Genomic DNA, 26,840 nt, shown 5'->3' on the forward strand with positions numbered 1-26,840 from the left:
GACGCGAGCTAACAAACATGTCGGAAACATACGCCGAGGACACGGGGGTTCAAACAAAGTTGGCTGTTTACAATTGGAAAGATTCAGCTGCCACAGGGTTATTACTTTTTTCCGGAATTCGGTTGATGAAAAACAGATGGTTACTAGCCTGATCTCGTTTTAAACATGTTCTATGTGGGTTTAGCGCTGTGCTCTGGAGCATGTCCAGGAGCATCGTCGTCTTACCTGTCCTGAAGCATGTTCTCGCTGGTGTCAACTTTGGCCAGCTCGGAATAAACGAAGACTCGTGTGTCTCCGTCGCCGCGGTACCACTGGATGTTGTGAACCTCGCCGCACTTTTCCTCGTCGATCTCACAGGGCAGTCTGATCGAGTCCCCGACCAGCCCTGTGATGTCCACTTGTTTGACACGACCTGGAACACAGAGATGTGCCAACGTCAACACACTGACTTCCTGATAACGAGCAAGAAACCAAACTGTGTGCAGTCAGCTAGAACAGTCTACAAAACAAATGAGATCAGTGCAACATGTCCGTGTTCAATTCAGCGAGGCCAGTATCTGTCTCTGAAAGCAATTTTCCAAGCGCACACAAGGTAACTAGCACAACCTTGTTACAGAACTTGATACGCACTGTGCCCGCTATCCAAGTTCTGCGAAAACACCTTGACAATGAAATAGCCAAACATCGATGTACCGAGACCTGCGAAATAATATAAAATCAAAGCAGAGAATTGCAAGCACACTATAGCATATAAGGATAACACACGTGTGCCTACATTCCCAAAACATGTTCAGCAGCAGCATAAGACCACACACCATCCAGCGCTATCATGGCGCTCAATTCCGCCTGAATGCGGCCTTTCTCAGCTCAGCGCCGGCGAGATGTTCCATCAGTTCTGCCGTTCATCCGCGCTCATGACACCGTGTCAGCCCGGCTGAGCTGTCACAGGAACACGACAAATTTCCGGCCGCGTATCTCACGGTGGCAGGCCCCATTGACCCCGTATCTGACGGTCGGTACTGTGCCGCCGCCGACACTTTACAGACGGCTGCTACCGACCTCTTTGGGTGCGTATTATTTAGGCCAGGGTTCATAATGTCCAGGGCACAATGTGTCCAGTGCTCGAAATGGCCAGTGCCCTGAATTGGCCAGTGTTCACATTGTCCAGGGATTACATGGTCCAAATGTGGCCAACTGGCTGCAGATAGGGTAAATTCAAAGAGGCCAGGGTTCATAATGTCCAGGGCACGATGTGCCCAGTGTTCGAAATGGCCAGGGTTCATAATGTCCAGGGCACGATGTGTCCAGTGTTCGAAATGGCCAGTGTTCATAATGTCCAGGGCACGATATGTCCAGTGTTCAAAATGGCCAGTGCCTTGAATGGGCCAGAGTTCATAGTGTCCAGGGATTACATAGTCCACCCAACCCAACCAAACCTAACCTAACCTAACCTAACCTATCCTATCCTAACCTAACCTAACCTAACCTAACCTAACCTAACCTAACCTACCTAACCTAACCTAACCTAACCTAAGGTAATGATGTTTGCCTACCGGGGATAAGGAAATAGTTTCTCGCATGAATAGATTGCAAGCAATAGTAAATCAAATATTTTTAGGTTAAGTGGTTATGCATCAGGCTTCAGGCCTTCGGCCTGAAGCCAGATACATAACCACTTAACCTAAAAATATTTGATTTACTATTGCCTGTAATCTCTCCTAAGGCATTGCCTTCGGCACTGCACTGCTTCGCATTGAGCTGGTTCCGTGTTTTCTACATAATGACGTCACTTTCAGTGACTATGTAATCCCTGGACACTATGAACTCTGGCCTATTCAAGGCACTGGCCATTTTGAACACTGGACACATCGTGCCCTGGACATTATGAACTCTGGCCATTTTGAACACTGGACACATCGTGCCCTGGACATTATGAACCCTGGCCATTTCGAACACTGGACACATCGTGCCCTGGACATTATGAACCCTGGCCTCTTTGAATATACCCTATCTGCAGCCAGTTGGCCGCATTTGGACCATGCAATCCCTGGACATTATGAACTCTGGCCCATTTAAGGCACTGGCCATTTCGACACTGGGCATAACGTACCCTGGACATTATGAACCCTGGCCAGAATGAATGCTCCCCACCTCTTTACTGACAACTGCTACCGGGAAGACACAGAAGTAACCTGCGGACGACGTGGTCCGCTGGGCGCGTGGGGAGAGATGGAGGTAAAAGGAGAGGTGGGTGCGGGATGAGTTCAGATACAGTGATACGGAGAGAGAGAGAGAGAGAGAGAGAGAGAGAGAGAGAGAGAGAGAGAGAGAGAGAGAGAGAGAGAGAGAGAGAGAGAGAGAGAGAGAGAGAGAGAGAGAGAGAGAGAGAGAGAGTCGCTCCGGTGGCAGCTGTGTGGGCAGAGGTCCGGTGGGCAGTGACGATTTTGGCCAGACCAGTTCCCTGCCTAATGAGTTGGCATGGCCACCAGGCGGCGACCATTGGTGCAGCCAATCACTGGGCACATCGCCGGCACCGAGGGAGGGCTGGGGAGGGACCGGGGAGGAGCTGGGGAGGGCGACCCGCAGGCACTGGGGCGAGAAGGTGGGCCCTCCTCAGCGGAGACGTGATGACACAGCGCACTGCTCTGATGACGGGCCACTATATCCGTGGGCAGCGCAGCGACCCCGGAAAATGGCATCGCTCAGCGGCGCGTCCAGGAACAGCGCAAGACGACGAAACCAGATTGGCGTGAGGACGGGCAGCATGGGCCGCGAGGTCGTCATTTGGCTGCATCAGCAACATTTTCTTCTATGAAAATATAATATTTACTCGTAATCAGAGGAAACAAACATTTCCCTATTATTTCCCATTGTAATTAGAAGTGTGAAGCCACCCCAAATATGACGCCTGGCACCGCCCCTGCCCTCCGGTAGGACCGTGATTGCCTCCGGACGGGTTATGAACGCCCGGTGGACGGGGCAGCACGGCTGGCGATGCGTCGAATTAGCCGAACACGCCATCAGGAGACGGCGGCGGTCGTGGCGCATTCATCTCGGATGTCGGTAATCAGAGGGGGAGCAGATGGGTTAGGGGAGACACAGCTGCGAGCGCGGCATCCAACGGAGGTGTGGTTGTGTATTTTATATCGCATAGGGAAGAATACATCGTGCAAACTGAAGGGTATTGGGTTTCGGGATGTTGTCATTGTGAAAATGCGGTTGATGTGCATGTAAAAAGTCGCCATAAACCTATCATTATTTTGATGAATGAACTAGATAGGTGCAATGTAAAAAAATGCAAATAAAGGACTCATATAAAGGAAAACATGATGTGAAAAGTAGGAAATAATTTCAATAATTACTGTTGTATCCGTCTTTTGTGCATCAATTGGCATCAAAGGGCAACAATGACGTAATGCTAGAAATCTCGATATTGCTAGGAGGATAATCATGATATAATGCTTCCGTTTCCTTTAAATATAAATGGTTGATGGTAAAACCACCATTCGTTACATTTGATTTCTTTCTATCCTTTATCCTCCATAATCACTTCTAGAGAAGCGACTGCGCTCAGTCTCGGCACGGATGGTTGCAGACCGGAGGCAGCGGCGCGCGCGGCTTCCCAATGCTTCAATCGGCCTGCAACATGTGGTCGCCGGCCCTCCCCGAACTGGAGCAACATCAAACAGACCGAGTCACCGGCCTCCTCTTCGGGGTACACGACCCGGGGCGAGACGTCCGCTGAACTCGCCCCGGGAGACAACGCTCGACTGGCCTCCCTTCACAGAGCTGTCTGGTGCAAAATGGCACATCCCGCCGCGGAACACACAGCCGTGATGGTACACTGCACTTTGCAGAGCCCCGGGCGGGTTCAGCCGGCTGGGACGGAGGCGTATCACAGCCGACAGACCCGGCGCCGCGCCGACAGGCGGAAGGGTCGGCCGCAGACATCTGTCCCTGACGGATTGGGCTGCCGGGCACAGTGGCAGTCGCCGGCGTCAGAGGCCGGGCCCGGGGAGGGTCTGGGTGTGTTTGGTGGGCCGCTGAGTGTTTGACGGTGTTGGTTGCAGTTGGCTTGGAGTGCCCGCTGGGGTCTTTGATGTTGGCATAGTGGGGTGCCCGCATAGGATCTGTAACGCGATATGTGATCCGGGTGGACCTCAGAGCGCGGAATGGGACGCTGGTGGTCTCCCAATGATCTGACCCGAGTCGGCTGCCACGCACCCGCAGCTACCAGTTCAGACGGACTCCCCAGGGGTCCCAGAGCACTCCCGGTCACTGGGTGGGTACTCCCGGGCGGCGGGCGGAGCAGCGGCTGGTCGAAATTTATTGGGAAAGGCTTCTCGGGACGGGCGTCAATAATCACTCTCAGTCCATTCAGGGAGCTCTCAAGGTCGCTTTGAATTCAGCTCGCAGCAGACTGGGCTGCCAGTGGAAAATGATTCACTCACTCTGGGGAGTGCTCTGGATCAATTTGAACTCAAACCTTTTCGAGTGCGGAACTACGCGCCTGCACGCGTATTCGGTGTACCTTCACACGTCTCTCCCGAGTATGCTCTGCTCGGAAAGGTGAGTATGTCAATATGGCTGTCAGCTTGGACCCCCGCAGGACGAGGTCCGAGAGCAGTGCTCTCAAAGCAATTCTCAGAACTGGCGACAATATCTCGGCCCATGTTACAGCAATATGTGGCAGCCCGGGCTACTCGAGCACTCCAACACCGCTCTGCCTATCTCCTGCTCTACCTGTCCTGTGGTCGTCTCCATTAGCGGTGTGCTGGATTAACGGAGAGCAGTGCTCGCCTCGTCCTCGACAGTCACTTCATCGCCAACGGAGCCAATCGCTCCGCCGCAGCCGCCGCAGCCGTTAGCAACGTCGCCTTCGTCGTCGGCCGCGACGCAAGCCACCTTTTTCTCGGCGGAGACCCAATCGGACCGCGTTTCAATTTGCGGCGGCGACGGCGGGCTTCGTCGCTCCCCAGCCACAGGGCTAATGATCATCGAGCGAGCTAATTCGCTTCCTTTCAGTGCGGTGCCCGCCCTGTCGTCGAAGGCGACGGCAGAGGTGCGACCGACGCGGGCGACGCGGGGAAAAGTTGCCACCGGCTGTCGGTTGCCGCCGCGCCGGCCGGTCCGCGTAGTGAATGGCCGGCATCAAATGAGCTCTGGGCCAGCCAATCAGCTGAATAGTGTGTTTGGCGGCAGCAAAGGCCGCTGGGTTTCCAGGGCGGCGGCGACGCACCGGTGCGAGCTGCGCCACATACGTCACGGCGCCAATTTAGCGGTCACTGAATGCCCGGCTCTCAGTCGCCCTCACACCTCGCCAACAGAGAACGGCCGCCTGCGCAGAACTTTCTAGGGTAGAGATTGAAAGACTGCTTTCTTAGCTGGAAATCATTGTGATATTAACTGGAGTAATATTGATATCCTTCATATTTCGCTACGTTGATATTCAAAGTCTTCTTTTTTTACCATAAACATAATGCCCGCAGCTTATGAATTGCATACCCAGAGACGGCACAGTCGACGCACGCTGTCTTTCCGTTCTTCTCTCTCCCTAAGCCGGCCCAGTGCGGTGAATTTGTGACGACAGGACGACGGCAGCGCACGATACGGACCAGCGACTGCCGAATAGACTGCACCGCCTCCGTAATGGCACAGCGGAGCGGCGGCCAGAGACGGTAGTTATGTGACATCCTGCTTTGTTCCAGCGACAGCGTCCGTCGGCAAATGTCCCAGTTTGCATTATAATCCTGCAGCAAATTCCTCGGTTCCAGACCGTCCGCAACATCGATATCCTTAATCAAGCCGGAAGGGTTATAGTGGTTCTTGTCTGCAGTTTACTGGCTGGTGATTTGCTCCAATAAACCAGCGGAAACTGCCCGTTTTCGCGATGTGTGACGGCTGCAATTGCCGACAATTACATCCGGGGCTCAAGGGTCGGCGTCGAATAGCGCTCATCTGGACTGGTCACATATGTGTCAAATGGCTCCATTGGCGATATGCCGCCATCATGTCTGGGGACAGCTATCGTGCCCACACGGAAACCCCCGACAGCAGAGGTGGGCGCGACAATTTCTCACGGGGAGACCACGGAAAGTGATAAGACGGCCGCGCGTCCGAGTGCCGACAGAACGACTGATCTATCACCAGAACGTCTGATTTATCACCGAAATGACTCGGTTCGAAGGGGAGACAAAAAACAAAGGGGTGCGATTGATCGTCCCCTTGTCCGCGCCGCCCCGAGCGGCGCCGCGCCGCGGGGAAGACGATACGCCGCTCGTCTCGGTTTATTGCGTGCTCCGCTGGGGGAGTGATGAAGGTTTTTGCTACGGGGCGTGAGCATTCGCATAAAAAATCCATTTTGTCAAACGTCGTCAGAGGCAGAAAAAGGTCCGCGCCACAACAGAGTCATCTGACTGAGATATGCGGGTGAATATACATTTGATCTTGGCGCCCATCCGGTGATAACACTGATATCGTTGGATTTATGATGTCGTTAGCCAGGGGTGGATTTTTATATTAAGTTGGGGTTGCACGTGCAACCCCAACTTTGAATTGTGCAACCCCAACATCGGTTTGTGCAACCCCAACTTTACAACTGAAATAAATCGGCTGGCGACTCGAATGGTGCCGCCCCCATAACCCTGAGCCATCCCAAAACTCTATGCCACCCGTTGACTTGGCACCATCTTTCAAAAGAGCCCTACCCATCATGTAGGCAATAGTCACCCCTCAACTATCTAGTTGCCGCCTCTTTAGACCTCAAATGTAGGTGCCGCTCCCTCGAATGTAGGTGCCGCCCCCTCGAATGTAAGTGCCGCCCCTCGAAGGTAGGTGCCGCCCCTCGAATGTAGGTGCCGCCCCTCAAATGTAAGTGCCGCCCCCTCGAATGTAGGCGCCGCTCATAAAATGTAGGCGCCATCCCCTCGAATGTAGGTGCCACCCCCTCGAATGTTGGTGCCGCCCCTCAAATGTACCTAAATGCCGCCCCTCGAATGTAGGTGCCGCCCCCTCGAATGTAAGTGCTGCCCCCTCAAATGTTATAGTCCGTTTTTCTTAAGTTCGACCCTCACTGTAATCATCTCTTTGAACACAGCACGAGAATTGCTAGCTGAATTACTTGGAAAACTGGCTGGCGCACATTGATTTCACAGACGATTAGTTTTACTCAAAAAATATTTCTTCCTGGCTCTTATTTCCCAGACTCCTAGCTCGTATTTGCCTTTATATACAACCCCACAGGGATAGACATTTTGTCATAAATTATAACTGAACTGATCAATAGATCGCACGGCGTTTAACAGAACGGTATATCATCCGTGTTTAAAACTTATTAGCAAAATATTATTGATGTATGCAGTACAATGTGCGCTAACCAGTTTTCTGAGTAATTCAGCTAGCAATTCTCGTGCTATGTTCAAAAAGATGTTTACAGTGAGGGTCGAACTTAGAAAAACGAACTATAGTGCCGCCCCCTCCCTCGAATGTAGATGACGGCCCTCCTCGAATGCAAGTGCCGCCCCCTCGAATGTAGGTGCCGCCCCCTCGAATGTTGGTGTCGCCCCCTCGAATGTAGGTGCCGCCCCCTCAAATGTTAATGTCGCCCCTCGAATGTAGGTGCCGCCCCCTCAAATGTTAGTACCGCCCCCTCGAATGTAGGTGCCGGCCCTCCTCGAATGCAGGTGCCGCCCCTCCTCGAATGCAGGTGCCGCCCCCTCAGATGTTAGTGCCGCCCCCTCGAATGTAGATGCCGGCCCTCCTCGAATGTTGGTGCCGCCCCCTCAAATGTACCTTAATGCCGCCCCTCGAATGTAGGTGCCGCCCCCTCGAATGTAAGTGCCTCCCCTCAAATGTTAGTGCCGCCCCCTCGAATGTAGGTGCCGCCCCCTCAAATGTTAATGTCGCCCCTCGAATGTAGGTGCCGCCCCCTCAAATGTTAGTACCGCCCCCTCGAATGTAGGTGCCGGCCCTCCTCGAATGCAGGTGCCGCCCCTCCTCGAATGCAGGTGCCGCCCCCTCAAATGTTAGTGCCGCCCCCTCAAATGTAGATGCCGGCCCGCCTCGAATGTTGGTGCCGCCCCCTCAAATGGACCTTAATGCCGCCCCTCGAATGTAGGTGCCGCACCCTCGAATGTAAGTGCCTCCCCTCAAATGTTAGTGCCGCCCCCTCGAATGAAGATGCCGGCCCTCCTCGAATGTAGGTGCCGCCCCCTCAAATGTTAGTGCCGCCCCCTCGAATGTAGGTGCCGGCCCTCCTCGAATGCAGGTGCCGCCCCCTCAAATGTTAGTGCCGCCCCCTCGAATGTTGGTGCCGCCCCCTCAAATGTACCTAAATCCCGCCCCTCGAATGTAGGTGCCGCCCCTTCAAATGTTAGTGCCGCCCCCTCGAATGTAGATGCCGGCCCTCCTCGAATGTAGGTGCCGCCCCCTCAAATGTTAGTGCCGCCCCCTCGAATGTAGATGCCGGCCCTCCTCGAATGTAGGTGCCGCCCCTCGAATGTAGGTGCCGCCCCCTCAAATGTAAGTGCCGCCCCCTCGAATGTAGGCGCCGCTCATTAAATGTAGGCGCCATCCCCTCGAATGTAGGTGCCACCCCCTCGAATGTTGGTGCCACCCCCTCGAATGTTGGTGCCGCCCCTAAAATGTACCTAAATGCCGCCCCTCGAATGTAGGTGCCGCCCCCTCGAATGTAAGTGCTGCCCCCTCAAATGTTAGTGCCGCCCCCTCCCTCGAATGTAGATACCGGCCCTCCTCGAATGCAAGTGCCGCCCCCTCGAATGTAGGTGCCGCCCCCTCAAATGTTAGTACCGCCCCCTCGAATGTAGGTGCCGGCCCTCCTCGAATGCAGGTGCCGCCCCTCCTCGAATGCAGGTGCCGCCCCCTCAAATCTTAGTGCCGCCCCCTCGAATGTAGATGCCGGCCCTCCTCGAATGCAGGTGCCGCCCCCTCAAATGTTAGTGCCGCCCCCTCGAATGTTGGTGCCGCCCCCTCAAATGTACCTAAATCCCGCCCCTTGAATGTAGGTGCCGCCCCTTCAAATGTTAGTGCCGCCCCCTCGAATGTAGATGCCGGCCCTCCTCGAATGCCGCCCCCTCAAATGTTAGTGCCGCCCCCTCGAATGTAGATGCCGGCCCTCCTCGAATGTAGGTGCCGCCCCCTCAAATGTTAGTGCCGCCCCTTCGAATGTAGGTGCCGGCCCTCCTCGAATGCAGGTGCCGCCCCCTCAAATGTTAGTGCCGCCCCCTCGAATGTAGGTGCCGGCCCTCCTCGAATGCAGGTGCCGCCCCCTCAAATGTACCTAAATGCCGCCCCTCGAATTCAGGTGCCGCCCCCTCGAATGAAGGTGCCGCGCCGCCCCCTCAAATGTTGGCCCCGGCCACTTATGCATAGGTGTCATCGGTCATCCCATAAAATGAAGGTGCCGTCCCTTCGAATGTAGTTGGCACCCTAGGGTGTAGTTGCCGCCCCCTAGGGCCTAGTTGCAGTGCAGCCCCCTCAAATGTAGGTGCCACCCCCTGAGTGTACGTGCCACCCCTTGAAATGAAGGTGCCTTTCCCTCACATGTAGATAGATGCCCCCCCCATGCGTGGGTGCCGCCCCTCAAGTTAGGGTGCTGCCCATAAAATGTAATGTAGGTGCCGCCCCCTCTAAGTGTAGGCGCTGCCGCCTCAAGTGCAAATGCCATCGCCGCCCCCTCTAATGTAGGTACTACCCTCCTCTCAAGAGCTTGAGCTGTCACAAGGCCGTATAGAGCTGTCGGACATGCAAAAATGACCAGTTAACAAAATCGTGGATTTCGATTCCTGGTGCGCCGCTCACCGCTCAGTGGGGGGGGGGGGGTGCCCAGTGGAGGTCGCAGGGGGGCATCAGGGCCATGGCCCCCCAAAGACAAATCAGGGGCCATCATATAATTTGCCCCCTTAAACAACCGATGGGCCCCGATAGGCGTAGGGGCCCTGGCTCTTACCCGATTGTTACGAGGCTCAAGAAACCAACGCCGGGTATTATGTAACAGCCCCCATACCGGTCTTTGAGTATCCTGACTTCTGAGGGCGCTTCAGTGGCCTTCAAGGGCCCACCTTGACCGATGAGGGCCCACATCGACCGATGAGGGCCCACATTGACCTCTCAGGGCCCTCCACTGACCCTTGAGGGCCCTAAAGCGGCATCAGGAGTCCCCCAACCGTCCTTTGAGGGCCCCACACTGATCTCTTGGTGGCCTCATTTCTGTCTCTGGGGTTCAGGACTTACCTTTGGGTGCCGGTCACTAAGAGCCCGCATCGACCTCTGAGGGCCTCAAACTGGCCTTTGAGGGCCCTGTACTGGTCTCGAGGGCTCCCAATCTGGTCTCTCGGGGGGGGGGGGGTCCACGCCTCTAATGGCCTCATTTCTTTTTCTGGAGGCCCTAGACTGGCCTTTGGGTGTCCCCGAGGGCCCGTACTGACTTCTGAAGGCTCGATGCCGGTCTCTAAGGGTATCGGCCTCTGAGGGCCCTATGCTGACCTCTGGGGTCCAACACCGACCCATGCTGGTCTTTTAGGGCCCCACACTGACCTCTGAGGGCTCCACGCTGGCCTGTAAGGTACCTGTAAGATAGATAAGATACTTTGTACTGGTCTCTGAGGGCCTCACACTGCCGGTACGGACCCACGCTGGTCTTTTGAGGGTCCAAACTGGTCTCTGACGGCCCAAACTGGCCTCCTAGGGCCCAACACTGTGGCTTCGGATGGCCCAATTTCTGTCTCTGGCGGACAAAGACTAACCCTTGGGCACTTCTGAGGGCCCGTACTGGCTTCTGGAGGCCCGATGCCGGTCTCTTAGGACCAACATTGGCCTCTGAGGGCCCATCCTGGCTTTTGAGGACACTCTGTCCGGTCTTTTAGGGCCCCATACTGACCTCTGAGGGCTCCACGTTGGTCTGTAGAAATCACACTGGCCTCTGAGGACCCACGTCGGCCTCTGATGGTTCCAAACTGACCTTTGAAGGCCCTGTACTGGTCTCAGAGCCCAGAGGGCCCTAAACTGGCTTCTAAGGGTCCCAAACTGGCCTCTGAGGGCCCCAAACCGGCCTCTAAATGTCTCACACCGGCTGCTGATAACCCCATTTCTGTCACTGACACCCAAGGCTGGCCCTTGTCTCTTGGGTGCCTCTGAGGGCCCCGTACTGGCTTCTGAAGGCTCTATGCCGGCCTCTGAGGACCCATGACGGTCTCTAGGGGCCCTGTGGTAGTGTGCTCCTCGATTGTCTCCCTGGAGCCGCCTCTGCGATGACTTGCCCGCCGGCGCATGGGCCGACGGCTGGGGTCAGCGGGCGCGGTTGGAATGTGGACCAGTCTTGTTCGAGACACAATGCAAGCGGGAGCCCTACTGTCGCTTATAACAGGCCCCACACTGGACTCTGAGGGCCCCAAACTGGCCTCAATGGGCCCCAGCCGGTCTATGGGGTCTCTACACCGCCACTGATAGCCCTATTATGGTCTCTGGGGTGCCAGGTTAGTCTGGTCCCTGAGGGCCCACATCGGTCTCTGAGCCTGGGGGCCCATACAGCCTACAGGCCTTTGAGGGCCAATACTAGCCTTTGAGGGTCCTACACCGACCTCTGAGGGCCCCGAATCGGACTCCTCTGAGGGACCCACACTAGCCTCTGATGAACCCACTCCGGTCGCTGGGGGCTCACGATTGAACTTTGGGTGCCTCGCACTGGGCTCTGAGGGCCCACATTGACCTCCGAGAGCTCCACACTGGCCTGTAAGGGATCATATTGGGCTGGCCTCTGATGACCAACTGGTTTTGGAGGGCCAGTACTGGCCAGTGGCCACTCAGGGTCCCAAACTGGCTTTTGAGGGCCATAACCGGCATCTGATGGACCGAACCGGACCCTGGTGGCCCAAAACAGGCCTCAGAGGGCCCCGCACCAGACTCTGAGAGTCCCATTTTTAGTCTCTGGGGTCCAAGGAAGAACTTTTGGTGTTTCATGCTGTCCTCCAAGGTTCCCTGTCAGTCTCTGTTGGTCTCCATGTTGGAATTTCGGAATTAGAGGGCCGTTATCTCGTCGCAGCGGGCCGGCATTAAGGTCTATTATGTACCATATCGGGGTCACATCGGTTTCTGAGGTCCCATGTCTGCTGCCAAGGGTCCCTGGTCTCTGATAGTTCCATTTAGGTCTTCGAGAGCCCGGGCCTGCCCATCATAGGCGCCTCATGCTATCTTCTTATTCTCTGCCGATCTCGGAGGGCCCCTGTCGATCTGTTTGGCCCGTGCAGGTTTTTAAGGGCCGCTGCTAGTCTCTGAGAGCCCCATGTCATTAGTTGTGTCTATTTTGGGTCGCATTGGCACCACACATGTCTCTTAGGGCCCATACCAGTCAAGGGGTCCCACATTGACCTCTTAAGGAGTAAGGACCAACGTTGGCCTCAAGGGCTCACACCACCTCAGAGGTTCCGAACTGGCCTTTGACGACCCCGCACTGGCCTTTGATGACCCCGGGCCCGCACTGGCCTCTGATGGCTCAGGCAGCTCTCGTAAGACCCACGTTGGAGTTCAAAGACCCATACTGCTGTGCGAGGTCTCACCCGGTTTATGAGGGTCAATCTCAATACTGGCCTTAAATGATCTTACGCCGGGCTTATATAAGGGTCTCATACTGGTTTCAGAAGTTTTCCGCTACTTACGAAAAACTTCAGGGGGAGGGGGGCGGATATTCGCCCCCCTCCGCGGTACGCGGGCTAGGCTAACACACCGCCCCCCCCCCCCCCCCCAGCGAGGGTCTACAGGGGCCCCTTTGCCAATTTGCCCCCCCCCAAACGCCAAGTTTACGACCGTACCTGGTGGCGCCCACTTCCGGACTATTGCGCCCCTCGGAACCGCTTTGGGCGCCCTTTCAGGGCTGTGCAACCCCAATAAAAAACAAAAAAATCCACCCCTGTCGTTAGCTAGCTTCAGCATTAGTCCCAAGGTCCGGGGGGCACGCCCGAACGGGTGATACTCCAAGGCTGATAATCGTACCCGAGCTCGGTTAGCATCATACAAAAACAGGGTGTTCAATGGCGTTTGTTGTAGCATTCTGAATACTGTTCCGCCGTGCCTGGTCGCCGAGGGCACAGCGATAAGCTCACGGGCAGTCCGCACTCGACATGTGCTGCCATCTAGCTGGAAAGGCTTCCGTAGTCGCAATGTACCGCCACGAGATGTCTCTACTGTCTGTATTGAGGGAGAGACATCGCTGCATTTGGAAGAGACGCACGCAGAAACCGCATTTTAATAGCGTTTCTTAAAAAAACACGATGAAGGCAAGGAAAGAAACGACCAGAAATCACCGGTCTATCCAAGCCCAATCATGACGCCACAGCGCTAGCGCTGACCTTTCGGTAACAAGTCAAGCACATGCAGCGGCGCCGACGAGTGCCCTTTCGAGCATCATCCAGCCGGGAACAGAGACGCTATCAGCGGCACACAGGCCCCGGCAGCCCACCCGACACCCCGACTCGCGTCTGGGCCACAGCCGGGTGGCGCTCGCCGAACCATCAGCCGACGGACGTCGTCTTCGACGAATTATCGGTTTCCGCGTCGGGAGATAGCCGGTGCGGCGACAGGCCGTCTCGGCGGCCGCCCCAAGTCGCGTGGCTTCCGCCGGATATGTGCCATTTCCGGTGTTCCGTATCGCCTTACCGTCGGCTCTCCTCCTTCCTCTGTGTGTTTCGGAGCCACTCGCCTACGCGCGCCTGTCGATTTTAGCAGAACTTTAGGATTTGAGTGTCACAAACAGGCCACCCGACATTCAAAACCTGTTTCCGTCGTCCCGTCGTTGGCCATGACGTCATTCATCGCTGCCGACGATCGCTCACTACTTCAAACAGCCGTCATGGGAGGTAGTTTGTAACTGGTCCCAGTGGTCCCGAACCCACACACCACCGTCTTACCGTCTTCGACTCGATTTGTTTACCAGTCTTCCCGAACCGCAAAAACAGACATCGACGCACAGGATAGCGCCACAAACAGTGGCACCCTCCAAAGGTGACCGTCACGGCACGAAGATACGTGTGGTGAGGTAGGAGTCGTTATGCGGCGTCACAAAGTGTCACAAAGCCACTGCCGTGTCCATCGTCACAACGGGATCACAGGCGTTACGGATGTGACGACGCGTCACCATCGTCACAAAAGTGGCACAGAAGCGTCACAAAGGCGCCCGGAAGAGTCCCAGGAGTGGCATATTGTGGTTGAAGAACATGGGGGAGTGGTGTCGGTGGTGACGGCGGGGATTATGAGACGGCGAACAGTGTGTGGGAGATGGAGAAACGGGATACCGCGGGGATAGAGGAGAGGAAAGAGGGATGCATTGGTGGGAAGATGCTGCGGATCACCGGGTAGTGAGAGAAAAGACAAGGTGGGAGAGAGTGAGAACAAAAGAGAAATGGAAAGAGAGAGAGAGAGAGGGAGAGCGAGAGAGAGAAATAGAAATAGAGTGCGAGAGGCAGATAGATGGGGAGAGAGCGAGAGAGAGAGAGAGAGAGAGAGAGAGAGAGAGAGAGAGAGAGAGAGAGAGAGAGAGAGAGAGAGAGAGAGAGAGAGAGAGAGAGAGAGAAAGAGAGAGACAGGAAGATGGGAAGAGAGGGAGAGAGGACAGGGCAGCAAGCGAGAGCTGACGGGGAATGACGACCCCGCCAGGAGGTCCAGTGGGAGGCGGGAGGGTCTACAGGGGAGTCCTGGGAGGCGGGAGGGTCTACAGGGGAGTCCTGGGAGGCGGGAGGGTCTACAGGGGAGTCCTGGGAGGTGGAAAGGTCTACAGGGGAGTCCTGGGAGGCGGGAGGGTCTACAGGGGAGTCCTGGGAGGCGGGAGGGTCTACAGGGGAGTCCTGGGAGGCGGGAGGGTCTACAGGGGAGTCCTGGGAGGCGGGAGGGTCTACAGGGGAGTCCTGGGAGGCGGGAGGGTCTACAGGGGAGTCCTGGGAGGCGGGAAGGTCTACAGGGGAGTCCTTGGAGGCGGGCACCTGTGTGTGGAATGTAGCGTAGACAGCGGGATGCGACGCGCAGACGACCGTCGGCATTCCATGAGAGCGCGTTTAGGCCGACTACCGCTGGGCGCTGCCGGTGACCCAGATAGCGCCGTTTGAATGTTTAGAAGGTGCGGGGCGGGCCGGGAGAGGTAAGGAAGGTGGCCTGGACAGCAGGACAGAGCGGCTGGGTCAGGGCAATAGTTTCCATGAGGTGAGGAGCGGACACCCCACCGCTGCAGCCTGACCTGTACTCCACCCGGTAGCGGGGCCGGGCCGGCCGGCCGGCCGGTCAGTCGGCGGGGTGCTGCAGCCCAAACTGGGCCACCGGGCCGACTTCCAGCGCTATGATGGGTTTTTGTGATGACCATTCGTCACACAGCATGGGTATTCATCCCGAAGATAGCCAGGTATGTTGGTAAAAAGTTGCGCCTTTTAAACACGGAACGGTCTCAAAACCGGTTAATGCTGCGCATCTTGAAAAGAAACGGTCGGGTACTTTGGGTGTAAACTGCTCTCTTATTTGGGGATTTTCGATAGGAGCGTGCGGTAATTAGTATCGAACAAGAGACACGTGAAAGGTGATAGATGCGTTCAAAAATTGGGATTAGATGAAAGTGTCGTAACCATTTCTAGTATTTTCCTACAAGACAGTCAATCATTCAGTGTTGTGCAATCTAACAGATATGCTCCCTTGCAATCCTTGAATCAAACATGTATCAGTGTAATTGCCTTCTGTTTAGCATCGTAGAACGAAGTATTACAATCCTCTGACGAATTGAGATGTTCGATATCCCTTCGAACAGCTGCTCAGCGCAGCTTTGTGCCAGAAGAGTGTGTTTCAAATATTTTATTAAGATAAAACAAAGGAAATGAAACGAACGAACAAGCAAAGAAACCGTTGTGTAATTTTCATTTGTATAAGATTGGCATCGACTAATTATATGTTTCAAATAACACTTGGGCTAACCAGAAAACCAAGCCTTATCGTCACGATCAACCCATCCGGTAAAGATTAACTGAGACAGGAGCCCACCGTCCGACCAGCCGCCGCTTATCACAAATAATAGACAAACTTTTAATTGCAGCGCCTCCTGGTAGTCAATCACCAAACGACCACCAACTTGCGCTATCTCTCCAAACTGTGACCGGCTACTGGCGTCACCTTCACGTCTCCATGTAACGGCACCAGTTGGAGCGAAACTAGCGCGATATCGGAGCTCACATCGCGCCGCCTTTCCGCTTTGGCAGCTGTGTCTGACACGCCGGGTCGCGCCTCTGGCGAAATCTGAGCCGCCGACCCGAGCCCGCCGCGACTGGCGTGACTGACACGCGGCGGCCGGCGGCAAACGGCGCATGTTGACACGGCCTCTGATGAGCCGATCGACCCGCTGTCCGTCGCCCCGGGGCGTGTTACCGTGTCCCTGTCCGCTGCTCCGGGGCGTGTGTGTCCCTGTCCGCGCCGCGGACACGGCTCGGGTGTGTCCGACGCAGGATAACACCCGCAGTTGGGCGCTCCCACCGCGGCGCCTCGTCACGAAAGGGCATTCGAGGTGGTCGACAAAAAGTCACCGGCTTGATTGATTCAGCCGGTGTGGGTGGACAGCGCTGCGGCGCGAAGAAGCGAGGAGAAGTGAGGAGCGGGTGAGCCAGACGCCCTCGTGTTCCAGTTGCCGGTGAGAGTCGGACGTCAGGGACACGTGGCGGACGCCATGAGGGGTTCAAACGCAACGCACCGAGACACATCGCCATCACTCCCCCATCGCCGCAGCCGCAGTAGAGCGTGAGCTGCGTCCATCGGCGCTGCCGGCACGCTCGGCTGACCCCGCCGCGCGGCCGACGGTGACCTCAGGTGACCCCCGGTGCGTGCTGGTCGTTCCCGTCACCCCTGGAGAGAATTGCGTAACGCCCAGATGACAAACGCGAAGTCTTTGTGTTTGTGAAGCTGAACGGAGGGTGTTTGGTTCATCCAGACCGAGATTGAGGGGCAGCCAGGCGGCCAGTCGATCCCTGGGCTACGTCTCTCCTTACAGCACTCCATCCTCGCTCAGAAAGCTGCAACACTGCTGATACCGACCCGTCAGGACCCCCATGACGCTTCAGAGAGTCGGTGTACCGCCGAGATACTGCCCGAGCGAGCACCGCCCTGTGATCAACTACCCTCTGCTGACGGAAGGGCGACCCTTTGGCCAGATTGGCCCCCGAGGCAGAGTTATGACCTTGGTGGCACGTGTCGCCCCAAGGCAGACGGGCGGAGCCTGCCTCTGTGCAGAAGCAATCACGAGGTCATTTGCGCATACATTAACTGGTCGGGGGCAGTTCGAAGCTGACGCCCACCAGCTGGTGTCCGCTGCCGTTGCAGACAGCCATGGCGACCCAACAGCTGTCTCTCTGCAGTCGAAAAATCCGTGCTGAAGACCTTGTATCCTCGCGCGAATTTAACAGCCTGGAGCACCGTCGGCAGCCGGCCACAAAGAGGTGGTAAGTGAGGTGGTAAATTTGGTGAGCGCGATCCGCACCTGGTGAGCGCCTGCACGTGTCGGCCTGCGGTGTGACGCGGGACGTGCGCCTGCTGTAGGGAGTGCCGCCAGGCGCAGGGCATCAGCGGGCGCCAGGTGTGGGTGGAGAGGGAGACAGGAACAGAGAGAAGAGAGAAAAGGAGACGGAGAGCAGGTAGTGCGATGGGGGAGACAAAGTTCCTTCGTAGGAAATGTGCCAACTAAACAAACTGCTTAAGACTGAACAACAAGACACATAGAGAGACAGGAAAAAACATGACGCAAGCATCTTAGCTCGACCCGTTACCGTCCTGAAAGGAGATGACACATCAAGCGCCGGTCAAAAACCAAAGTCAGGAGTCCAGTGGCTGAGTCTGCGAGCACATACTGCACGTCCCTCGGTTTCGCTCTGGTCGCGCCGCGACGCTCTCCCGTCGTGTGTCAGCGCTGCGGGTCGTGACCCGCGGCTGGGGTCAGCCACTGCGGGCCGCTGCCGCTGACCCTCCGGCTGCGTGACATCGCCAGTCAGCTGACAATGCTCCACTGACGTCAGCAGTCAGCGGACTGCGGCTGCGGTCGGCATGGCTGCCGGATTTGGAGCGTTTCGGGGCGGCGAACTGCCATCGTCGGTCACAGCGGCGAAATACGGAATGGTAGTTTATTGGAGATGGGGTTCGAAACGAAACAACGCAGAGAAGCGAGAGAATGGGATAGAAAACCATCAAAGGATGTCGTGTAGAAACAGAACTACGAAGCTATTGTTTGCCAATATCGATCACTCACAATCCATCATTCGAAATGGATATATTCAAACAGAACAATAGACTACAGCCAGTAATTTCAATAGTTAAGCAGCAAATGTGTGTCTTTATTCTACATATTTACACCTGAAGCAATGAATACTTACCAAGCCCCTGTTTAAGCAAAGTAATCTAACACAGGCAAGAAGTCTATGTAATTTTGAATGAATCGTGGCATGGTCATCAAAGGTATTGCGATTTTGCATACTTTTAACCTCTACCAAAATCATTCACAGAAATGACGCGTTGCGCCCCTCGGCATCCCAAATAATGAACGTCAGAGTGACATCCGCTAACAGGACTTCAGCTTTGTGCAGGTATGACATGTGACTAATCAAAACTGGTACCGGACGCCTCCTGACCAATCACAGCGCCGGCAACGGTTGCAGTCATGTCACGAGAGGTGCGCACGTGTTGCCTCAGGCACCATCCAGTCAGAATTGATGGGAGCACGGTGCCAGCAGAGCCGAAAAGGACACGCTGAGTGAAACGAACGTCAAGCGAGCGCGTGCGCGCCGCGCCGCGGGCAGCCTTGAAGTCACCATCGGAGGAGCAGGTGGGGGGTAGCCGCCGGAACGGTGTGCTCCCCTCCCCTCCCCAAACCGCCCCGTGCCGGCCCATTGTCTCTCGAACCAGGGAAACGGCCCGGACCGAGGGAAGTGCGCGCGGCCGCCGCCGCCGATCCACAGTCAGATACGAAGACGATAAGAGGCGAAAGTGAAAAACAACGAGCCGGCTGGTGCGCCTCCTCCCTGAGGAATTAATTCAGATGTCCGTCAGAGGAGGGAGGCAGGTGAGGACGTCCGTGCGCTGTTGGATGTCAGTCGACACGCAGGATGACGGCCGGTCAATTTATGGTAGCTGGTCCCGGCAGCTGCTGCTTTATGGCTGACGTTGAGATGTCTGACATGACATGTGACATCTCTGCGAGGGGTCCACCAGAGAAGGAAAAGTCATGAACCAGCGATGGCGTCCCAGTGCGGTGTTTGTCAGGCCTGAAACGACCTAGACGATGAGTTGTTTCTGTGAAAGGTCGCTGGTGAAGGGTAGCGGGGGTGCGTATTATTTAGGCCAGGGTTCATAATGTCCAGGGCATGGTGTGTCCAGTGCTCGAAATGGCCAGTGCCTTGAATTGGCCAGTGTTCATATTGTCCAGGGATTACATGGTCCAAATGTGGCCAACTGGCTGCAGATAGGGTAAATTCAAAGAGGCCAGGGTTTATAATGTCCAGGGCACGATGTGTCCAGTGCTCGAAATGGCCAGGGCTCATAATGTCCAGGGCACGATGTGTCCAGTGTTCGAAATGGCCAGGGTTCATAATGTCCAGGGCACGATATGTCCAGTGTTCAAAATTGCCAGTGCCTTGAATGGGCCAGAGTTCATAGTGTCCAGGGATTACATAGTCCACCCAACCCAACCAAACCTAACCTATCCTAACCTAACCTAACCTAAAATAACCTAACCTAACCTAACCTAACCTAACCTAAGGTAATGGTGTTTGCCTACCGGGGATAAGGAAATAGTTTCTCGCATGAATAGATTGCAAGCAATAGTAAATCAAATATTTTTAGGTTAAGTGGTTATGCATCAGGCTTCAGGCCTTCGGCCTGAAGCCAGATACATAACCACTTAACCTAAAAATATTTGATTTACTATTGCCTGTAATCTCTCCTGAGGCATTGCCTTCGGCACTGCACTGCTTCGCATTGAGCTGGTTCCGTGTTTTTTACATAATGGCGTCACTTTCAGTGACTATGTAATCCCTGGACACTATGAACTCTGGCCCATTCAAGGCACTGGTCATTTTGAACACTGGACACATCGTGCCCTGGACATTATGAACTCTGGCCATTTTGAACACTGGACACATCGTGCCCTGGACATTATGAAACCTGGCCATTTCGAACACTGGACACATCGTGCCCTGGACATTATGAACCCTGGCCTCTTTGAATATACCCTATCTGCAGCCAGTTGGCCGCATTTGGACCATGCAATCCCTGGACATTATGAACTCTGGCCCATTTAAGGCACTGGCCATTTCGACACTGGGCATAACGTACCCTGGACATTATGAACCCTGGCCAGAATGAATGCTCCCCGCCATTAACTGGATGCCGTCCAGGGCCAGAGGACAGGCATCCGTCGAAACCGTCACGGATCCCACTCAACCGTCACACCGTGAGCGTCACACTGTCACGAACGTCACGTTATCGTCACGAAAGCGTCACCCACGAACATGGCTAGTCTCACTCGTCAGTATCACGCGACTTCAAAATGTCACGAAATGTCCGTGTCACTCCAGAACCCGGCGAGTTGGCACCCTTCACCCCTGCCCCAGGGTACCCCTCCCCCACCGGACGTCTTTTGACCCGCTATGACCAGTCGCGGTACCACCCCGCGTTGGTGAACCCTATAATGTTACCGATACTCGGGGTGAACCGCAAACGAGCGCGCGGCCGGACCGACTCCGGCCCCGCGTCCGGTGTCGGCCGGGCGTGGGAAACGGTAGCCACCGCGCCTCCGCGCCACCGCCGCCGCCCCTGCTGTCTCGGCCAGCGGCAGGTCCGGGGGCAGCCGAGGGCGTGCTGTCTTGCCACTCCACCCACGCGGCGACCTGACAACACATCGCTCGCCCCGGGTGCAGGCCCCAGGACCGGCGGCGCCATGGCGGTCCGGTATCATCTTGCAGACGAGCGAGATGGCAGTGCTGATTGCGATGCCCACACGTTGTCACCCGCAACGGGCGATCGTGGCGTCTCGGAGGCGCCCGGCGCGCCGTGGGGTGTCGTGGAGTCTCACTACACACTGGCCAGGCGTCGTAGCGGGTCGTGAAGCGTTGTGTGGCTCTAGCAACGGTCCTCATTGTCTACAGTATACGGGCTGGTATTTGCATATGTTTATCTCTGGGCGTAGCGGTAGCGTTTGTAAACGGCCCGGCCCGCCGGCGTGGAACCGAGTTGGAAACAGGGACGGCCGCAGCGCTACACGCTCGTCCATCATACTCCCATCGGTGGCCGCGGCCGGAGCCATTCAGGGCTGCGTGGAAACAACGCTGGCTCGCCACAGTGCCTCGAAGTTCGATTTCGGACCCGCGAGCAGCTTGGCAAAGCATCGAGATCGGGAGCATTGTCCTCGTTCGACGGAAACACATCGGAGATCCTTGACCGGATGCCCTCCCCCGCCCACCACCGAGCGCTGTACTGACAGCGAGCGACACACAGTAGGCCGGCCGGCCGCCAGGAGCGCTAGAAATGCCGAAAAATGAAACGTGCTCAGGGTGCAAAAAATTAATACCCACAGACTCGAAATTGATCATAGGATACGATGCCGTGCCGTGAATAAGTATGAGACCGATGTCACGGCCAATATTCAGCTCCGAACACAGTCTAACTGACGGTTAGGGAATGAAGCGGCTATCTGAACGATTTCGACTAGATTTTGAATTGCTCTTTTCTCATGAATGAACATCTTATTGGTGAAAATAAACGACTGCACATGATGCACACGGTTATTGTGATCATGTTCATAACCAATTTCATTGGGCTCACTCATCTGATTGCACTCTAAATAGTGAGTTTGCAACATGTTGCAGACATCTACATAAGCTTATATTCAATTAGACTTATATAAAAACGTTATTTTTGGCACCTAATTCTGACGGCATAATAAGATTGGGCAAGTGTTGTACTTTCGAACCGTTGTCGATTTTTTCTGCTTTTCGCTGCTAGTTTAGGAGCTATACTGGCATTTGCTGGGGTATTTTTATACCATCTGGTTGGGAGAGGGGTAGTGAACGTCCTTAGCCTATAACTTGCGAACAAATGGTCGCAGCGAGATGCGCATGGCAGCGATCGAAAGGTCTCAACAAGATGTGTTCGATTAGCATTTAAAACTTGTTTTAAACCCGGCATTTGCTGGGGTATTTTCATAACACCACTTGCTGGGGGGGGGGGGGGGCCGTCAGACGTCCCCAGCCCATAACTCGAGAACGGTTAGTCGCAGCGGGACAGGCGAGGCGGCAAACGAAAGCTCTAAACAAGACGCATCTGATGAATACTTAAATTTGGTTCTCAGGTCAAACTTGAGGTCAAGGTCAGGTCAAAGGTAAAAAATAGGGGTTTTCATTTTGGGCCCCAGAGACCGAACTACCGACAGCAGCGAGCTCAAAATTTCTTGGCATGTGCCCAAAAGATGTAAGAAAAGTCTCATTGTGTCTAAAGCGAATTGGAGCACAGGTCAAGGTCAAGGTCAGGTCACCAAAGGTCACACAAAGTCGAATTTTCAAAATAACATTTAAATACCGTGTGACACATGTTTTTGGGGTAGTTTTGGACGTAGAACACGATGGTGGCAAGAATTTGGAGATTTGACCCCCGCAAAATGGTGAAAAAGTGAAAAAAGGGGTTAAAAATTCGAAATTTTCAAAATTCAAAATTTTGAATTCAAAACATGCTATCTGATGCAGTTTTATCTCAGGATTCCAAAAATGTCTTTTGTTTTGCTCTACGACCCCTATAAGTACCAAAAATTTGAGTTTGAAAAATGAAATTGGATATTTTGTTACTTTTTGCGCCCTCTATAGCAACCAAATATTGAGCTACGGACTTGAAATTTTGCATGCTGATTCTTCTTTTGATGCCCGAGGACAACTTGTCTCATTTTTTTGAAAAATTCAAATTTTTGAAAAAATCAAATTTTTCTCAAAATTTGGTTTGACATTTTGGACCCCTAAAACTCAATATTTTGAAAATCCGAGATGACCATCTTGTAGAAAATTCAATTTTCTATCGTTTGAGCCCTGAAAATTGCAAATTGCTTCATTTATATATCCTACAATAGGCAGGGGAGGGTCGATGCGAAGCCTTATATTCGCGATGGTGCAAAAACGGGGATGCGCATCGCGCTGAACTTTACAATAGCTTCTACAGGGGCATATTGTGATCGTATTCATAACCGAATTCATTGGGATCACTCACTTGATCCTATATAGTAAGCTTGCAGCATGTTTCAAAAATATCAGAGGACATATTAAGGATACATTGAATTATATTTTTTTCAAACATGTGATTTCGTGCACCTAATTCTGACGGCATAATAAGATTGCGCTGGTGTTGTAGTTTCCAACCGTAGTCGATTTCTTCTGCTTTTCCCTGCTAGTTTAAGAAATATAGCCTTCAATATGAGGGGTTCTATATCCTACAACAGGCAGGGGAGGGTCGATGCGAAACATTATTTTCGCGACAGTGCAAAAACGGGGTTGCCCAGCGCGCTGAACTTTACAATAGCTTCTACAGGGGCATGTTGTGATCGTATTCATAAACGAATTCATTGGGATCACTCACTTGATCCTATAAAAAGTGAGCTTGCAGCATTTTTCAAAAATATTAGAGAAAATACTAAGGATACATTGAGTTACATTTCTTTCAAACATGTGATTTCGGGCACCTAATTATGACGGCATAGTAAGATTGGGCTAGTGTTGTACTTTCCAACCGTAGTCGATTTTTCTGCTTTTCCCTGCTAGTTTAAGAAATATAGCCTTCAATATGAGGGTTTCTATATCCTACAACAGGCAGGGGAGGGTCGATGCGAAACCTTATTTTCGCGACAGTGCAAAAACGGGGATGCCCAGCGCTCTGAACTTTACAATACCTTCTACAGGGGCATATTGTGATCGTATTCATAACCGAATTCATTGGGATCACTCACTTGATCCTATATATAGTAAGCTTGCAGCAGGTTTCAAAAATATTAGAGGAAATATTAAAGATGTATTAAATTATACGTTTATAAAAATGTAACTTCGGGCACCTAATTTTGACGGTATAAAAAGATTGGGCTAGTGTTACACTTTCCAACCGTAGTCGATTTTGTATGCTTTTCCCTGCTAGTTTAAGAAATATATCCTTCAATATGAGGGGTTCTATATCCTACAACAGGCAGGGGAGGGTCGATGCGAAGCCTCGACCCTCCGATGCGAAGCCTCGACCCTCAGATAGAGAGAGAGAGAGAGAGAGAGAGAGAGAGAGAGAGAGAGAGAGAGAGAGAGAGAGAGAGAGAGAGAGAGAGAGAGAGAGAGAGAGAGAGAGAAAGAGAGAGAGAGAGAGAGAAAGAGAGAGAGAGAGAGAGAGAGAGAGAGAGAGAGAGAGAGAGAGAGAGAGAGAGAGAGAGAGAGAGAGAGAGAGAGAGAGAGAGACAGGGAGACAGGGAGACAGGGAGACAGGGAGACAGGGAGACAGAGAGACAGAGAGACAGAGAGACAGAGAGACAGAGAGACAGAGAGACAGAGAGACAGAGAGACAGAGAGACAGAGAGACAGAGAGACAGAGAGACAGAGAGACAGAGAGACAGAGAGACAGAGAGACAGAGAGACAGAGAGACAGAGAGACAGAGAGACAGAGAGACAGAGAGACAGAGAGACAGAGAGACAGAGAGACAGAGAGACAGAGAGAGAGAGAGAGAGAGAGAGAGAGAGAGAGAGAGAGAGAGAGAGAGAGAGAGAGAGAGAGAGAGAGAGAGAGAGAGAGAGAGAGAGAGAGAGAGAGAGAGAGAGAGAGAGAGAGAGAGAGAGAGAGAGAGAGAGAGAGAGAGAGAGAGAGAGAGAGAGAGAAGATTGTATCCTTGACCAATTCATGTGTCGGTCATTAATGGAGAAACTGTGAGTGCCGGGAAGTGTGTTAAAATCTTACCAGGAATGACGCCTTTTGAACTCCTCAGTAAACTAAGTGCAGTGTATGCAAATTGCAACATGCATGCATGCATGGTATTAGAAGTCTTGAATTTACATCTTATTGGTGTGGTATCTCGCTAAACGTTGTAAATGAAATGTTTTCACAGTCAGTTGAACGATAACTCGAGCGCAAATAATTTCCAGCGCTCCTGGCGGCCGCCCGGCCCACTGTGCGACAGCCGCGTCGCAATCGACGATCGACGCTCCGGGTCGGTTCCATTCTGGTCAACGTCCGAGCGACGTGCGACGCCTGGTTATTCGCTGCGGTCTTGGCGGTGACGAGTCGATCCACGTCTCGCGGCGTCTCCATCGCCGCGGCTCCCAATGGCCACGCCGCCGAGGAGAATATTATATTGTCACATTTCGCTGCTCTGCCGGCCGCGGCGCTCGTCCGACTGGCCAGCAGCGTTCCGGATGGGACGGAAGGAGCGAGAGAGGAGACCATCGTCTGGCGAGCCGTCTCACAATTCAGCCCAACGGCCGTCGGCGCCCGCCGCGCCGGCTCACATCCGCGGCCGACGACGGCGCCGACATGCATCTGAATATGGAGCGGCTATTTTGGCGCGTGCTGCGGCGGCGGTGGCCCTGCGACCCGTGAAGCCTGCCCGCTCTAATCTGGCCTCGATCCGGGCGAAGCCACCGCACCACCGGATGTCGTTAGGGGAGCCGAGGTGGCGGCTCCGTGGATAAAACAAGCTGCGTGATAAAACAGGCTGGACGGGTGGTGTAACAGACGACGGAAAAAGAGCGCAAAACATAGGCGTCTTGTTACGCTGCTAACTGAGGGGGGCGGCGCGAGGTTGGGGTCAAGTGCGTACTCCGTCTTCCACAAACTTTCAGAAGGGCACCTCGCCGGCCCGTCGTCAACACACCGTTCAGAGAGTGTGGTCGAGTGGCTTCGGCCAGTATTTTTAGCTCGACAGGGTCCAGTATCGAGGGGTCTGCCGGTTACTCCGTGCCTGTAGTCGGTTCACGCGTGGGTATGCTCTTGAAACCACAGAGAAAGGCAGTGAAGGGTGATTGGCGATTGCTAGATGGGGTATATCGGGCGGTGGTCGGTAACAGGGACGGTCGGGCGTTATCGGGCGGTAGCCCGCGGTCCCCGTCCGGGGGCGGTGGGGCCGACGCTGCCGGTCGGCCGGAGTTGCCAGCTGGCAAGGGCCCACCGGGCGCTGATTAAACCTAATCCCAGCGGTGCCGACCGGACGCCGCCCGGCCATCCCATCACCGGCCACGGCCAGTGCGACTCACCGGCCGGCCAGCGCCCGGGCCGTGACACGGGTCACCGGGTCGGGTCACCCACCCACCGCCCACTACCGATCAGTCTGACAGACATGGGGCGCCAAGGTCGACAGCCTGATCGGACCTGGCCTCCGCGTGGATAGCATCTCCAATACAAGGCGTATATTCCTGATGGTACCGATGAGACAATCCGCCAATTATGCCTGCAGGCGGTGCTCTATATCAGCCCCCACGCAGTCGCGTCCCAGTATGGGGCCGTGTGGGAGGCGCCCGATTGGCCGAATGGCTACTCGAATAATGGCTCCATGACTAGAGACTCGGTGACATTTCGTCCAGACCACACCAGACCAGGCAGACCACACCACCGATCACAGACCACAGATCAAAGGCCATCTGGCAGAGGTCGTTCGGGGAAATGAGGACCGACCCTGCACACGCGTCACGTCCTCTGCCCTGGAGATCACACGCCGCAGCCGAAATTCAATTCGCCCTGGTGTCCATACCTTGCCGCTCTGATCGAGGTGGTCCCGGAATAGCAGATTTGATGGCAGCTAAATGCAATTCATGGCGTGGACA

The 26,840-nt window shown here is 54.5% G+C and overlaps 1 protein-coding gene across 3 annotated transcripts in view; it reads right to left on the minus strand.

Moving 5' to 3' along the window:
• The window catches only part of LOC122385834 (hemicentin-2-like), a 98,993-nt gene that overhangs the window by 24,214 nt on the left and 47,939 nt on the right, over positions 1-26,840 (minus strand). For all 3 annotated transcript variants that reach the window (XM_043374413.1, XM_043374412.1, XM_043374414.1), the window contains exon 2: positions 226-412. In XM_043374413.1, coding sequence (XP_043230348.1) covers positions 226-412 — 187 coding nt within the window. The remainder of the gene's footprint in view (positions 1-225; positions 413-26,840) is intronic.

The sequence above is a fragment of the Amphibalanus amphitrite genome, unplaced genomic scaffold, assembly GCF_019059575.1.
Source record: "Amphibalanus amphitrite isolate SeventyFive unplaced genomic scaffold, NRLGWU_Aamphi_draft 000233F_arrow, whole genome shotgun sequence".
In the NCBI taxonomy this organism is placed as follows: Eukaryota; Metazoa; Arthropoda; class Thecostraca; order Balanomorpha; family Balanidae; genus Amphibalanus; species Amphibalanus amphitrite.